The following is a 16,385-nucleotide window of genomic DNA, read 5'->3' on the forward strand; positions in this document are numbered from 1 at the left end:
GTTTACACACACCGTCACATTTGCATATATGGCATCTCACAATTCAGGGAGATCATATCACATAATAGATTACGTAAGCATTATGTACATACGGTAAAATATAGATTACATCGTGACAGACTAGTTTCAATGACAATACAATAAACAAAGGGTAATTGTGGGAGGTGAGGGAAAGGGGATGCACTAACGTTATGTACAGTTGACTTTTGTTAGGGATGATCCTGTCGGAGATCTAGTTTACTTCTCTCCTTTGGATACTCCATGATCTCTGGATGCAAGAAGTAGGTGTAGTAGAATGGTTGTGTCACTGTGTTTCAGGAGGACTCAATATGTTCCAATTTGCACATTTGTGCAAACTGGAACATATTGCTAGGGCAGTGATGGCTAACCTTGACACCATAAATTATTTCTGGACTACATTTCCCATGATGCTTGTAACGGATCGCCTGGCACCCCGGCTGGGTACCTCCATTGACGGATGCTCCTAGTGCTTCCCGAGGGCTCCAAGCACTCCACTAGATACCATAACTACCGCAGCTTGGTTGGGGTCTCGCCGTCTTCCACCCACTCTGGACCCAAGACCAGAATCCAGCTTCCAGTAGGTAGAGCTCTCTTATAATCCAGAGAGCAGGAACAAGAACAGCTCTTACAAGAGCTTAGTGATTATACTCTGGGGAGTATAGTGATTATAGCAATCCCCAGAGTGTAGGTAGTTCTCCAATCCCCCAAACATGAACCAAGACTTCATGAAGGGTAGAACAAGTCTGAGGCTTTATTGATACAGGTTTGCTTATATACATTTCCTCAGTCCAGAGGCACACCCCCTGGACCTGATGGAACACAGGCACACAAAGGACACAAACCAATCAGAACAATACAACAATGTCCAACACTCCCACTTACAGCACACAATCCCTCCCCTCTGCCTGTCATATAATTAAAATAGCTAATACATTAATTTACTTATCCACAGGCAGAAAAAACACACATTTTATACATTCCCATAAGTTCCCCAAAACATGACAGATCCCCATAAACCTTACATCCCCTGATAGCCCTGATCTGGGTTAACAGCATATCAGGGTTTCAGAAGTTTTATGGAAGTCATATTTTTGCCCAGGCGAACCCAGGATTTCATGCCCAAAACAGTTCCATAGATTTGTGGCTAGGTGCCGCTGGAGGACCGACTGGGAACCACGAGGTTTTCATGCTGAAAATAGTTCCAGGGCATTCGCAGCTAAGTCCCCCTGAAGTCTATTCGTGGTTTTAGCCCATGCGAACAAGATGGCGGCCACTACGTGTTGAATGTAGAATGGCGGCCACTTCATCTGTTCGGGAGTTAGAAAAAAACAATGTTTAAAGTCCCAATAGGCACAATTAGGGTTCTTGAAGGGCAATACACCCCAGGGGCCATAGTCACAGGGCAAGAGGCTGGCAAGCAGGCCTCTCCAAATCCCAGTGACGAAGGTGCTTTCGTCACAATGCTCATCTAGCTTTTAGAGTCTAAAAGCTAGCTGAGCATCATGGGAAATGAATTCCAGAAACAATTTATGGTGTCAAGCATAGCCATCACTGTGCTAGGGAATGAGGTCCCAAGATTGTGATATCTTCTTCAGAAGTAAAAACTGGTTTGCCATGTAAATCTAGCTAACAGATCCCCTTTAATAATTTGGGTATATCCTGTGGTAGAATTAAAAGTAAACACAACTCTTCTGACGACATAAGGGTTATTCCCTACTACAGGATATCAGATGAGTAATGTTTACCCAAAATGTATGTACCAGCTCAAATTGCCACCAAATGTTGTGCATTTTGCCAGTTGCTTTTTCACATCTCCAGCATTTTAGGGAGATGGATCTACCAATATGTGCTTGTCTCACCAGCACAAGATACCACCTGTACAGCACTTTCCTGCTTATCTCTAGATGGGTTGTGCATGCAGTTAGGCCTTTATGCATTATGGTAGCTTGATTCCACTTAACTGGGTCATCACCCATGTCCAATGTCTATTTCCCATACTTTAACAGAGGGCACGTCACTCTCATCTCCTCCCAATGTCAACTCTCTGTATCCCCGTGATATCACTTTACGATTGAATATCCTAACCAGCCATATTTTTTCCATAGCCATCATACCTTGTGAGTTATTAGTACAGAGTATCTGTATTGCTAGAGTTTAAAAGGAAGGATTTAGGTTATAAATATGGCAAGATTAAGGAGTTAGGTAACCTATATTACTCTTGTAAGCACTGGAAGTGTTTACGTTTCATATCTTTAGAGAACATATATACATGTGTGATGCCCAAATCTCTCTATGGTTTATGGGTAAATACCAGTATTAAATAATCTATAACTTGTATAGGAGCAGCCACAGACAGGGGATTCGAGCTGTGTCATGTTCCTCAGTTTGTCTCACTTTCCCAGTGTCAGGATTGTGGTAGGGAGACTGTTTGTTTGGGCCTACTATTCCTAGTGAACTGAAACAATTGAATCAGCTCCTGTCAGGAAGATCAATAGGTTTTGATCGCTACCCATTGAGGGGATCTATAACTCGGATGGGTAGCAACTAAATTTTCCAACCCACTGGCTCGATTATAGGCTGTCAAATCTGGCATTCCCAATCTCCTTTTATTTAGTGTATTTTGTAGGACTTTAAGATTGACTCTTGCCTTCTGTCTGCACAGAAGAACCTCAACAATAGCTTTTGCAGAATTTGTAGGTAGTTTTTTGGAATTGAAATGACCAAGTTCCAATATATATATTACAATTTAGGGAGTATAACCACCTTAACAGCTTCCATTAAACATATCCAGGAAATACATTGGTTTTGTCAGTCTATAAATGTCTGGGAAATCCCCTATCAAGCGATGTAATTGTGTTTAAACAGCCTTGCCATACCTTTAATGAGTCTTATCCCCAGGGACGTCAGGTAATCTAACCTCCAATCATATTGGAAGGATTGCTTAAGTCATTCAATTGTCTCATGTCAATTTTTACCCCATAGTCTGGGTTTTCATGACATCTAGTTTGTAGTATATATAGTCTGAAAAGGTTCAGACACAAAGCCTCTGAGTAATTTAATGGACAGTTTGTGATATAATACTCTAACTATATGTACGAACATCTATGGAAAGGCATATTTCCACAGCATTGCCTACAGAAAGGTCCAATTAAGGTGGTCAAATGCCTTACTGAGAGGGTAGCGGATACATGGAAGAGCCTTCCAGCTGAAGTGGTAGAGGTTAACACAGTGAAGGAGTTTAAGCATGCGTGGGATAGGCATAAGGCTATCCTAGCTATAAGATAAGGCCAGGGACTAATGAAAGTATTTCGAAAATTGGGCAGACTAGATGGGCCAAATGGTTCTTATCGGCCGTCACATTCTATGTTTCTTTCTGGCATCTTTCTTTCTGCTTGTTTGGTTTTGTGCAAAGTGTGCAGCAAGTCTAGGACTTTCCATGTTTTTCCTGCACCTTGTCTCCCCCTCCTTCAAACCCCACTTGATTGAATGAAATATCGTGGTCAGAATGTCTCGAAGTCTACCTGTGTACATTTTAGTTAATAATTTGGCATCAGTATTAATAAGGAAATAGGGTGCTAATCTTGCCATTGAAATGGAGACTTCCCCTGCTTTTGTATAGTCACCACACGTACCAAATATGACCTGGTGGTAGGCCTGTCTCAGATTTTTTTTTTTATGTATCTTTTTATTTTTAAAACATATTGGTTAGGTCAGGTGTTAGTATGTGGGCAAGTTTTTTTTATAGTAAAAAGCCTCTATTGTTTGTAATATACCTTCTACAGTTATTAGGTCTGTTAAGAGTTCTACCCGAGTGTACTCTAAACACAGGAGATTATTTCACCCTAAATACACCATGTGTGAGCATTATACTTGAATGCAGACATACTTGTTTACATTCTGTTGCCATTTCCTGTAAGCTGTACTGCTAATAATGCCATCAGGGTCCCAACAAATAGCAGATTATTGCCCAATAACCATTTTTATTTATCCATTTTGTCACACCCACTACAAGTAAAATATTGAAATGTAAGGGATATGGTGTATATTGTCAAAGGTAAACAGATTCTAACTGTTAAAGATTAAACTGTTAATGTCAATATCTTTATAAGCATATAAGGCAATGATGCTGAACATTTGTGCCTGAGTGCCCAAGCCGCAATACAAACCAACTTTTTTTTCCTCAAAGTGCCAACACGGCAATTAAACTCACATATATACACAGTGACAGACACACAGTGACTGACAGACACACACATTTCCCCCAACACTCACAAATTACTATTATTTATTTATTTTTCTTTTATATTTAACTCCACCCAGCCTCCATAGGAGAACTGGAGTGGATTCCTCATCTGTGGTCCAGTGGGGCTGCAGGACAGGCAGACAGGGGGTGAACGTGCAGAGTAGGCGGAAGGGGAGCTCTGATTTTACTGCTCTGCTCCCTCGCGCCGCTTAGTGATGCTGAGAGATGGTCTGACATCATATTCCGGTTCCCAGGATCACTAAGTGGCGCGTGAGGGAGACGAGCAGTAAGAGCTCTGGCTACACCACTCCCTCTCAGAAGTCTGCAATAGAAGCTGCCCCCCGCCTTGTGACTGCACATATGCTTTCTCTTGGGTCCCCCAGGACATGAGGCTAACAAGGCACCCTACCGGCGGCCTATGGCCACGTGCCCACAGAGAGGGGTCGGCGTGCCAGCTGTGGCACCCGTGCGCCATCGCTGATATAGGGCATAGTGAGTATAAAATAAACTGGGAAAGAAAGATATTAAATGTACTTTCACTACACTGTACATGGTGCGCTCTTAATGTGGTTGGCCACTTTGATTGGTAGATAGCTTGGAATAAATTAGAGCCAGACTGACATGTCTATTCTTCAGTGAACCCACCTCCTTTCTGCATGGGTACCACCTGTAATGTAGGTCGCGTCACTGATCCATTAACCTACATCCCACTTTACTGTGTGCCAATGTTTGGGGTATGCAAAGATTACACAATAACGGAACAGCATACATAAAAAATAAATAAAGAAAGTATACATTTTCCCAAGGCTCCTTAAAATCATATGCCTTAGTGTCAGGACACATGATAAGAAAAAGCCAAGGTCAGGAGCCGACTGGAGAACACTGGATCACAAACACAGGAACCAGAGTCAATGAACTGACACTGCCCTCAGAGGCAGTGTTTTATACCTGTCTGATTAGGCATGTGCTTCAGGAGGACTAAGAGACTGGAGCAGTCACAGTAAAAGTCCAACCCCCTAGTGCTGGAGACAAGGCAAGATTGGACTACAGGCTGATACATGAGCTGAATAGTGGCTCAGATGAGAAACAATAGGCACAGAACCGCAAAGTACTCTGGTTCAAATCCCCTCTTGGGTGACCACATCTGGATGTCACTGTCAGAACTGTGACAGGATCCCCCTTTAAGAAGACCCTCTGGGTATGAACAGGTCCTTTGTAGAGGTCAGAATCACTCTCAAAAACATTCTCTGTCAGGAGGTACGTTCTCCCATAGGCATCCATGCCACATGTACGGCCACGTTCCAGATTTTTGGAGAACACAGCACCCAAAGAGGCCTTAGCTTTAGCAGTTCTAGCAGGGGACGTGTTTGCAGCTTTCAATGCACATCTCAAGATCCTGTTTGCATACAACAGTGCCATTAGAAAGCATATGTGCAGTCAGGTGAAAGAACATTGTTGACAAGGCAGGAAGTGATGATGGCACTTGCTTGAATAGGTGTTTCTTCGGGAAGAGGTAGACGTTTCTGGAGCAGGAGGAGAGACTTTCTCAGGGGTACTGGTTTTGTAGATTGCCATAGTCTGGGTGCCATTTTGTGTCTTGAAATGTGGACAGGTCTGGCAGCAACCTTGGCAGTTTCCAAGCTGTGTTACCGGGATGAGAGGACGCATCCGTAGGGTACCCAATAGAATAGTTTTTGGCCTAGGTAGACGAGTTGGGCCTTCTTTCTTCACAGTACAAACACAGGCCATGGACTCTCCTACGATCTCTTTCCTTAGGAGGCAACCTGATTCGGGTAAATCCGATCTCCATGGGTTCCTCCCTGTCCACTGGAATTTCACACCTACTTGGGTTCTTTCAGGGTGACAAGGCTGGTCGCGGAAGGTAGTTTCACGCTGCAACAGGATGGAGTCATCTTTTTCTCTGGGTACCCAAGATTTGCAGGGTCCTGGAGCAGTCTTGGGAGTAGAATTCTTGGAAGCAAGGCACTGAGAGTCCATAGCGGTTATAAATGACTCCCAGTTGTCCAAGATAGCATTTTCTCCTGCAGCTTCTGGTATGCCCACGTCTTAAGCCGGACACCATATTAACAGCGGAACAGACCTTGACAAAGTCGCTGTAATAGGTCCAGGGCTTATGGCAAACAGGGGCTCACAATCCATCCTGAATGTTCTGAATGAGGAACGGGAACTGTTGAATCTGTCAGGCATAATCACAAAAGGGTTCTGAATGTGCAGGTTCCAGGGTTGGGTGTACTGGTTCTTTAAATGCCAATACATCCTTCTGCACCTCCTGAACAGGTTGGTCACTTGCTGAGCAAGGGAGGTGAGCAGCTAGTATATCTCTGCGGACTCCATGGTCAGTTCATTATGTCAGGATCTTACCTGAAGTGGACATAATGAACTGACCATGAAAGTGTTTGGGAATGGTGATAGTGTATGTGGTGACCGTGTGTGTGCGTGGGGATGATAGTGTGTGGGTGGGGGTGAAAGGGTGTGTGAAGGGGGGCTGTTACAGGGTGTGTGTGCGTGGGGATGTGATAGGGTTTGGCCAGGGGGATGAGACAGGGTTTGTCCAGGGGGATAAGAGGGTGTGGGTGGGGATGACAGGGGGCTAGAGTGGCTGTGACCGGAGTGGCTGTGACTGGGGGTGCGGGGTTGGAGGGGCTGTGACAGGGGGTGTGGAGTGCTGTTACAGGGGTAGATGGGCAGTGAAAGGGGGGGGGTGGAGGAACAGTGACAGTGGGTAGGTGGGGTGGAGAGGCAGTGATGGGGGGTGGAGAGGCAGTGACAGAAGGTAGTGGGTGGAGGGGCAGTGACAGGGGTTAGGGGGGATGGAGGGTGTAGAGGGGCAGTGACAGGGGGTGGGGGGAGTAGAGGGGCAGTGACGGGGGGTGGAGTAGAGGGGCAGTGACGGGGGGTGGAGTAGAGGGGCAGTGACAGGGGTTGGGGTAGAGGGGCAGGGAGGTGGAGGGGCAGTGACAGGGTGTAGAGGTGGTAAATACCTTCCATGCTGGTCCAGTGGGCGCCCTCTCTCTTCAGTCTGCAATTCCACCGGGAGTGAGCTGCAGGCCAAATAGGGAGTCTCGCGATCTCCAGTCAGAGCGTTGCCGTGGTAACCCGCAGCAACGCTCGGACAGGCTGGAGATCACGAGACACCTCAGTCTGCAGCTCACTCCCGGCGGAGCTGCAGACTGAAGGCTGGATCTCCATCAGGGCAGACTGACTGGTGGGGCCTCGTACCCAGCGGCATTGTGGGCAAGCTGCCGGGCCCCCTCCTGTGTCGGGTCCTCGGTCATAGACAAAGCCGCCTAAATCACCAGCAGTGCAGCACCAACACAGGAACCAGAGTCAATGAACTGACACTGACCTCAGAGAGGCAGGGTTTTATACCTGGCTGATTAGGCATCTGCTTCAGGTGTACTGAGAGACTAGAGCAGTCCCAGGAAAAGTCCAACCCCCTAGTGCTGGAGACAAGGCAAGATACATGAGCTGAATAGTGGCTCAGAGGAGAAAGAGCAGTCCCAGAATCTCTACTTAGGTTTAAATCCCCTGTTGGGCACTTCTGTCATGGTCAGAACTGTGACACTTAGTAATACAATATGGCCATACCATACCTGGCAATTAATATATATTTTTATCAAGCAGCAATAGGTCTCTTTTGCCTGCTATTTTTTACTATAGTTAGTGACCTGGCAATTGACTTAAAAAAAAAAAAAAAAAAAAAAAAAAAAAAAGCAGCAATAAGTCTCTTCTGCCGGTTATTTTCATTATAGCCAGTGACCTGTCAATTAACACTTTGTTTTCATCTGTTACAAAGTGTGCTATATGCAAACCCATCCTGTGTAATTTTCCTCTGTAGCATCTCTCAAATGCTACACTATCAAATGGTTAACTATTGATCACTACAGTATACCCTGAATAATGTTTTTTTTTCTCTTTATTGCCACAAGGGATTTAGTGTATTTGATAAATATAGTTATACCATAGCTATACACCCTTCTTAGGGGTTAGCCTGGGGTTATTATAGGGTAAATTGGCTATAAAGCATTCATCTCAATATTTTCTATTGTAGTGGCGCATTCTCTTTATGGCCTTTGAATGCCTTTAATCTTAACCACAAGAGGTCTGAAGCTAACATAGATACATTGCTTTCTCTATTAAACTCAGGCTATTACACAGCTATATGATATCAAATATACTTAACATAATCCATAAGCTGATTTACAAACCCTATTAGGGTAGCTAATTACTACCACTATCACCCTCAGTCCACATCCTATTTAGCCCACCTTGGAGTCTGTCCCCGTTTGTTATTATAAAGCCCTCTTTGTGGCTCTTTTATATGGGTCTATGTTATGTATTGTCTTTTTCTCGAAATATTTAATGAAATGTGTCTAATTGTAATGTCTTTCAAATAATAGTTCTATATTTTGCAAGTAACCTTTTATGTGCCTATTGGATTAGTATCCTCTGGACACTTAAAAGATTACTCTGCATGTATATTGGGCTTTACAGCAGCACTGCGCTTAAGAAATGTATCATTGAGTGTGCACCTCCCAATTACTTTTTTTTGTCATGATATGTAAACAGTAATATGTAATGTAGTGAACAAAGTGTACCTCTTATTTTAATAAAGTTAACAAAATGGTATTTATTTATTATTAATTTCATATATATATAATGAATTTTGGAATGAATAATTGAAAATAATGTTTACTATTCATATACATATGACTTTTCTTGCCTTCCTTAATTACATGTTAGTTTTTAAAGGAACACTGTAATGACTACAACCATTTCATCACTGTGTCCCTCCATTCAGTGTTAAACCATTTTGAAGCAGTTTAACACTAAAAAAGTATCCCTGGCCACCCACAGCCCAGCACCTACTGTAGGTGCTAAGGAAGAGATTACACATTTCCTAGTAGTCATACCCGTTGTTATCAGTAATGGACGCTAAATAGGCTAAAAGCAGCCAGCTGACACTCTCAGCCAATAAGAGCTGCCCATTGCTGCCCAGGCCAATACGTCCTTATTAGCCCAATCAGCATAGAGAGGGATGGGGCTGCTGGGGACTTTTGTTTAGGATTAAAACATAAAACCATTACAAACGTTTCAACATTGAATAAAATAATGGAACCAGGAGCCTGCAGACACTATAACCAGTTAAAAAAAGATGAAGCAGATACAGTGTCTGTAGTGTCCCATTAATACAATATGGAGCACTGTTAATTTGTTTTTAATCTATCTGTCCACTGTTAGTCTAATTGCATTTTATAACTTGTTTTATATGTTGAATCTTTTTATAGGTTGTCTTCTCTGCCTGTGAGCTGAATGTGTTTGATGTTCTGGCAGGGTCTGAGGTACCTCTGCCCCTAACAGCTATATCGGAGCTTTTAGGCACAAGCATCAGAGGAACTGAAATCTTACTTGATGCCTGTGTGGGACTTAAACTATTGAAAGCAGATAATCAAAATGGAGAAGGTAAGGTATATTACAGGGTTATTTATAACTTCACTTGTAAACCGTGTTTAATAAGACATGTTATAAATACACATTATCAAGCATTCTAAAAATTGTCAAATGAAAAATGTATGAACTGTGGGGCAAGGAGCACATTATTTGTGGATGTGATTCCTATGTGCACAGCTACCCTTTAAATTTCCACATATGATCTTGGAGATGGAGGAACATATCTTCAGATAAGTATATACTGTATATTAATTTATACATTTTCAAGTAATTTTAACATAATAAAACATAGATTAAATGTATATAAAGTGCATAAGTGCATACATAAAGCGTACCTGCCCCGCTGAACATTGGCCCTTAATTACATATGAGCCGATCGTCAATTTTACATCTCCCAATAAGCCTTTTATGGGTTTGGATCAATATAAAACCACCATTAACAGCTTATCGATATATAATCCAATAAATATGGAATGTAACTTTTTTTTTTTTTAATATAAAAAAATCAACCATATACTTTTCAATGCAATTATCGGATTCAAAAGCAATTATCAAAAACATAATCCTCCATAAATGGCCTTGAAAATAATGACAGCCAATAGCAATATGCTTTTTTTTTTTTTTTAAAACTTTTTAGATTGCTGTCAGCATTAGCAATAATAAAGTGAGGGAGGAGAGCTAATATCCCAGGAGCCCTCACTCATGGGCAGCGGGTAGGGGCTATTAAATTAATTTAAATGGGGGAAATGAGTGTCCGCTCAAGATAAAGCTTATAGTGTTCCTTTAACTGCATAAAAATAAACTAAAATGGTGACTCCAATCAAATGGAACAGTGCATATAGGCGTGTATTGAGTAGTAACACTTAATCTGCAAAACAAAGGCTAAAAGAGTTGAGTTGGAAGAAACTTCCAATTCAATAAAGCTAAAGATGTTTTTTTAATTCTTCTTTGACCTACAATTTAAAAGTTAATTTTCAAGTTATCATAATTCACTATTTGCTAAATATACCTGAAAGAGTCATACTCCTTGGGCTTGGCATGCAGGATCGTCATATTAATATGTAACAGTTACAAAATATGCTTTTCCAACTTTATAAATAATATCACACCTACAAAGTGTCCCTATATAGTTGAAACAGGCCCTACTTTGGACCCAAATTACTTTGTCCCTCTTTTTTGTACATTTGTCCCTGTTTTCTAGGAGATCCATATTGTTGGTTTGTATGACTAGCAAACAGTGAAATTAGTGTTGGGGTCTCACAATGTAATTTCTAATTTAGAATTAGTCTGCTTAGCCTTTTGAAGATCAACCATTATAAATCCTTTAGGGAATTTGGTGATGCTATCCTGTACATCTAAGGGGGTCTCTACTATTTCTGAGGGTTTTCTATTCAATCAACCATATGCTGCTGCAAAAAAAAAAATATCTCTACACAGGCTCTATTCTGTGACACCTTCTAATTTTACTTTTCCTTACTTTTTTTTTTGTCTCTTGCTAGGTTTTAGAAACATCTGATAATAGAAAGATCTGTTTAAGCTTGGGAAAGCTCTCTAGAACAGGTGACACACCGGGCCCTCTCTGTGGGCACGTGGCTATAGGTCGCCGGGGGTGGGGGCCGCTGGCACCGGTCTGCTGCAATGCAGAGTAGGCACCTGCCTGCCCAAAACGTCAGGTGCCTACTCTGCTTTCGTGTTGGGAGGACCCGGAAGCAGGGAGAGGGATCTGAGAAGCAGCTCTCCTGTCCTCCCGCGAGCAATTTGTGTGTAGCCATGGCAACACTCCACACAGCATTCTGCGTGCAGGAGGACAGGAGAGCTGCAGAACCTGTCATACATACTTACCACCACCGAACCATCAGGGCTGACTGTGTCCCCCCTCCTTCACCAAAGGTAAGAAGAAGGGAGGGGTGTGTAACGGAGCTCCCTGTACCCTGGTTGGGTACCTCCGCCAAGGACCGCTTACTAGCTGGAACAGGGGACAAACCAGTCCGTAAGTCCCATTCGGTCAGAGACAGGCAGCATCACCCGACTTAATAGGCGAGCATAGTCCTGCTCGAGCTCCCACTCACGGTTGGCCAGAAAAGTCTGGATCCGGTTGCATTTCCGCTATCTCTATAAGATCCAAGTTGTCTTCCCGCTCATCTCGTATGCACTAGAAGCGGAAACTGTCTGGGTCACCTAACGCCATACCATCTTCAAAAACCTCCCACAAAAGACCAGGGCCATCGTAGTCCTTTCCCTCGATGCATTGGAGATTGACCCGCCACTCATTATTTGTGGATGTGATTCATATGTGCACAGCTACCCTTTAAATTTCCACATATGATCTTGGAGATGGAGGAACATATCTTCAGATAAGTATATACTGTATATTAATCTTTACATTTTCAAGTAATTTTAACATAATAAAACATAGATTAAATGTATATATAGTGCATTAGTGCATGCATAAACCGTACCTGCCCCGCTGAACATTGGCCCTTTATTACATATGCATCAAAATGTAGGTCTGGGTCTTGTGATTCTCACAATATAAAGCTCTTCGCTGTAGGACTTATAGTTTTTAAAATACGACCATTTGAAAATGGCAACCGCCAAAATACTCTGACCTGTGCAAGGCTGGAGCAGCAAGTGATGTCCAGCAAGACAGGGCCTTTTGCACCTGCTAATGTTTTTATAAATGTATGTTTTAATGCAACTGTGAAGCACTTTGGGCAACAACGTTGCAATTAAATGTGCTATATAAATAAATAATAACAGTTACTCCGCCCACTCCAGTTGTAGACTACTGGTGGAGGCCAGAAATTGTAGCTTTTCTAGTTTTAGTTGCACTGCCCTCTTCGTCACTCTCCTTTCTTGAATGCCAAAGGTATTTAGCCTTCTTTTGTTATGGTACCGTGACCTCACAGGAGATAAACCAAAATAAATTCTGTTTACTTAATAAAGTGATTCAAAGTGAATTTCCAATTGAATGCCAAAGTAGCCGAAATGAAAGCATAAGTCACTGGGATAATTTTTCTGGTTTGGCTAGTTTAATCTTCAGTTTGAAATTCACTTTAAATCCCCTTCAATTCTCACTTTAGTAAATCACACTGAAAATGTTATTAGGTGTTCTTTCCTATTAGAACCACATTAATCCCTTTTTATATTGTTTTTGACTCCATGGACCATTTATATTTGGTGGGAAACTGAATAGATGTTAAACATGGGTATATTTTAGTTATTTTAGATTAATTATAGCATATGGATAGATGTGTTATACAGTGCAATGTATATGCTAGGCACCTGAGGGGCAGATAAAAAAGGCTGCAGTAAATCAATTAATTCAATAAAGAAAAATGAATTAAAAGGTTCTTTTCTAGATATTTCTATTCTATATTTTCCCTGATTCTTCTGGCTTCCTGAGTGAATGATTATACAGACAGTCCTCAGATACCGACCAGGTTCCGTTCTTTTGACTTGGTCATAAAACGTATTGGTCGGTAAGTGAGGATGCACTACAGAGAATGTGCGTCAGAGCAGGGAACCCCTCTAATCTATGTTCGGGGAAAATAGCCCGAACATAGAACAGCTCTCTAACGTTGGGAATTCCTCGACTCCCTGTACTGGTTGTAAGTCCGAGCCTTCGTTAAATAGGTAAGTCATAAAGTTATAACTACCTACATGCGATGGATTGAAACAGTCTATATTTTCAAGTATTATTCAGTTGCCTTCTCAATTGTATATGAAAAGCTGCCTTTTTCAATCATAAACTTGATTTTTAACTTCAACTTTTCTATTTTCTGCACAAGTGTTATTGTTAACTCCAAAAGGATCACTATACCCTCTCACACTATACTGATAGCACGATTGCTAGCTTTTTACTTTACACTATGTTAAATTGCTAGAGTTAAATTACAGACATGTTAAAGGGACACTATAGTCACCAGAACAACTACAGCTTATTGCATTTGTTCTGGTGAGTAGAATCATTACCTTAAGGCTTTTTGCTGTAAACACTGTCTTTTCAGAGAAAATGCAGTGTTTACATTACAGCTTAGTGATAACTTTACTAGCCACTCCTCAGATGGCTGTTAGAAATTCTTCCTGGGTCATGGCTGCCTAAAATGCATCCAAACATTCAGTATCTCCACCCTCTGCATGCAAACACTGAACTTTCCTCATAGAGATTAATTGATTCAATTCATCTCTATAAGGAGATGCTGATTGGCCAGGACTGTGTTTGGCTCTGCCCCTGATCTGCCTATTTGTCAGTATCTGTCAATCCTATGGGGAAGCATTGTGATTGGATCAGGCTACCACTTCTGCTGATGTCAGCAGGCAGTGGGCAGGTCTAAAGGAAACAGAGCTAGCAGCTCCAGACTTGAATACAAGTAAGATTTTGCTATTTGTAGGGAAGCATGAGGGGACCAGGGGGGCTAGATGGTGGTTTTAACCCTATAGGGTCAGGAATACATGTTTGTGTTCCTGACCCTATAGTGCTCCTTTAATCACTGTATCACAGACTGGGCAAAGTCATCCGGAGTATGAGGAACATTGTCCCATGTTCTCACAGATCTTTCAACCCCATCACACTATTGTAGAATATCCCCAAATAGATCGATATAAGTTTTAGCAAAGAAAGGGATTGATATGTCTTAAGTTCATTGTTTATCTGTTATTAAAATGTCTTCTTTTTATTTTGCAGTGTTATATAAAAACACAGAACTTGCTCACCGCTACCTGAGAAAGACCAGTTCTAAGTCCCTGTTTAGTTCAATTATCCATTACTCCCCAAACGTGTTCCGAAAAATGGACTTACTTACAGACAGTGTCAAGTAAGGAAAAAATATGTGAGATGTTGAAGGAACTTTTCCAGTATGTGTATGTGTGTGAACTCAACAATATTTTCCAGATGTCCAAGCGGCAATCATAACAATTGGGGTGTAGTTGCCCATGCCTCACAGGACCGATAGCATTGAAAATGTTAAAAAATAAAATGCAGTTCCCACCACCAGTCCTCAAGAAAGGTCAGGTAGCAGAGTTCTCTGCCTACCCTAGGCAGAATAGGTGAAGCGCCTAACGTTTTTTGTGTTTTGGACAGATGTCGTGAGGGGGCAGCAGCCTCTGGAGGGCTCTGTCTGGCTTTTGTGAAGTATTGCTTGGTCTGTGTGCTTGTTCTGTCAATTATCATAGACTGTGGAACACATGACGGGCTCCTATGTTTCACTCCTTTATCAAATCTGCCCAATCAGTGCCGGGTGATGGAAGGTACATCTGTACGCACTGCTGGGATGCTCTGTATTTGGAAAACACACTGGGGTGTTGTTGCATTCCACTTTTGGATCCCAAAATGCTACACACATGTACAAAGCGATCATGGCACCAACACCAATTTTAATTAAAACCAAGCAGTAACTATCTGGCCTCCGTGCGTATGTTAGATCACTTGTGTGCTCTGACCAGCCCTCCAGCACACCAGAGGCATAATAAGGTGGGACAAGTGGCTGTCAACTTAATAGTTAATTAGCCTCTGTTTGTTCCACGATTTTGCCCTACACACAGGGAGGCAATTAGGCAAGGTACATCAATTCCTTATAGTTTATATTTTTTTGTGTATAGAAGGCGCAAGAACAGTTGAAGTTAGATCTTTAAGGTAAGTACATATTGGTTTATGTTCCAGGAAGCTTGTACACAAATTTTAGGCTATTTCCAAGGCTGGCTTATGTACTGAAGAAAAGGCTTTACTCTGCATATGCTGGTCTGAGTGTTGAATAAAGCCTTTTTTTCCAACAATGCCTGTGAAAGCCAACCTCATTGTGGAACACACGCATGGGTTGCTCTGTCTCCAGTGACCAGAAAAGGAATTTACTCCACCAGCAAATGCATGCGCATTTTATTTATCTTCTGCTTTGTGGGGAATATCCACCTTTGTGCAACCTCACTGCCTGTTTGTTTTGCTTTCTTTTCTTTAAACACACTCTTAGATATTTGGTAGACTTGTTTCCGTTAACCCCTTAAAACCGGAGGCCGTACTATTACGCTGTATTCTAAGCGGCTCTAAACGCCGCAGGGCGTAATAGTACGCCCTCCGGTTTTTCTTACTTACCCGGTCGCCGGCGATCACACGCTGGCGATCGCGGTCGGGGGACTCACCTGGGATCCCAGGGAGTCCCCCGTGGTGGATCCTGTCTCCTACACACCCTCCCCCCCGGCCATGTGAGAGTGAGGTCCTTGCGAGGACCTCACAATCACATGGCCGGGTTAGCTGGCTGCTGCATTGCCAGCAGGGGGACTGCCAGTAATGACAGTTAGTCCCCCTGCTGGCTGGAAATCAAATAAAGTAATGTTAAAATCAGTGTAAAAACTGAGTTACTTTCCTTCCCGTGCAGGCACTACCCTGCACCACCAATGTAATGATGTTCGACCAGCCTACCCAGAGAGCTTCTGGCTCACGGACGGCATCTCCTACACAACCCGTCCCGGCCGCTGGCGGTGGATCGCTGGCAGGGGGCGGTGGATGGTGGGCTGCACCTTCCTGGCGGTGGGCAACCGCCCGGTGGCCTTCCAGGTCTCCCCGCGGCAGGCAGGACAGCAGGGCTGGGTCCAGGGTCTCCAGTGTGTCGGCAGCCTCCTGCAGGTTTGTCTCCCCTGTCCCCCTCCTCTTTCC

The 16,385-nt window shown here is 42.8% G+C and overlaps 1 protein-coding gene across 1 annotated transcript in view; it reads left to right on the forward strand.

Annotated features, from left to right (window-relative positions):
• Nucleotides 1–16,385, forward strand: part of LOC134607285 (acetylserotonin O-methyltransferase-like) — a 113,433-nt gene that overhangs the window by 40,357 nt on the left and 56,691 nt on the right. Inside the window, exons 2-3 of the mRNA XM_063450178.1 lie at nt 9,574–9,748; nt 14,424–14,553. Coding sequence (XP_063306248.1) covers nt 9,574–9,748; nt 14,424–14,553 — 305 coding nt within the window. The remainder of the gene's footprint in view (nt 1–9,573; nt 9,749–14,423; nt 14,554–16,385) is intronic.

The sequence above is a fragment of the Pelobates fuscus genome, chromosome 1, assembly GCF_036172605.1.
Source record: "Pelobates fuscus isolate aPelFus1 chromosome 1, aPelFus1.pri, whole genome shotgun sequence".
Taxonomy (NCBI): domain Eukaryota; kingdom Metazoa; phylum Chordata; class Amphibia; order Anura; family Pelobatidae; genus Pelobates; species Pelobates fuscus.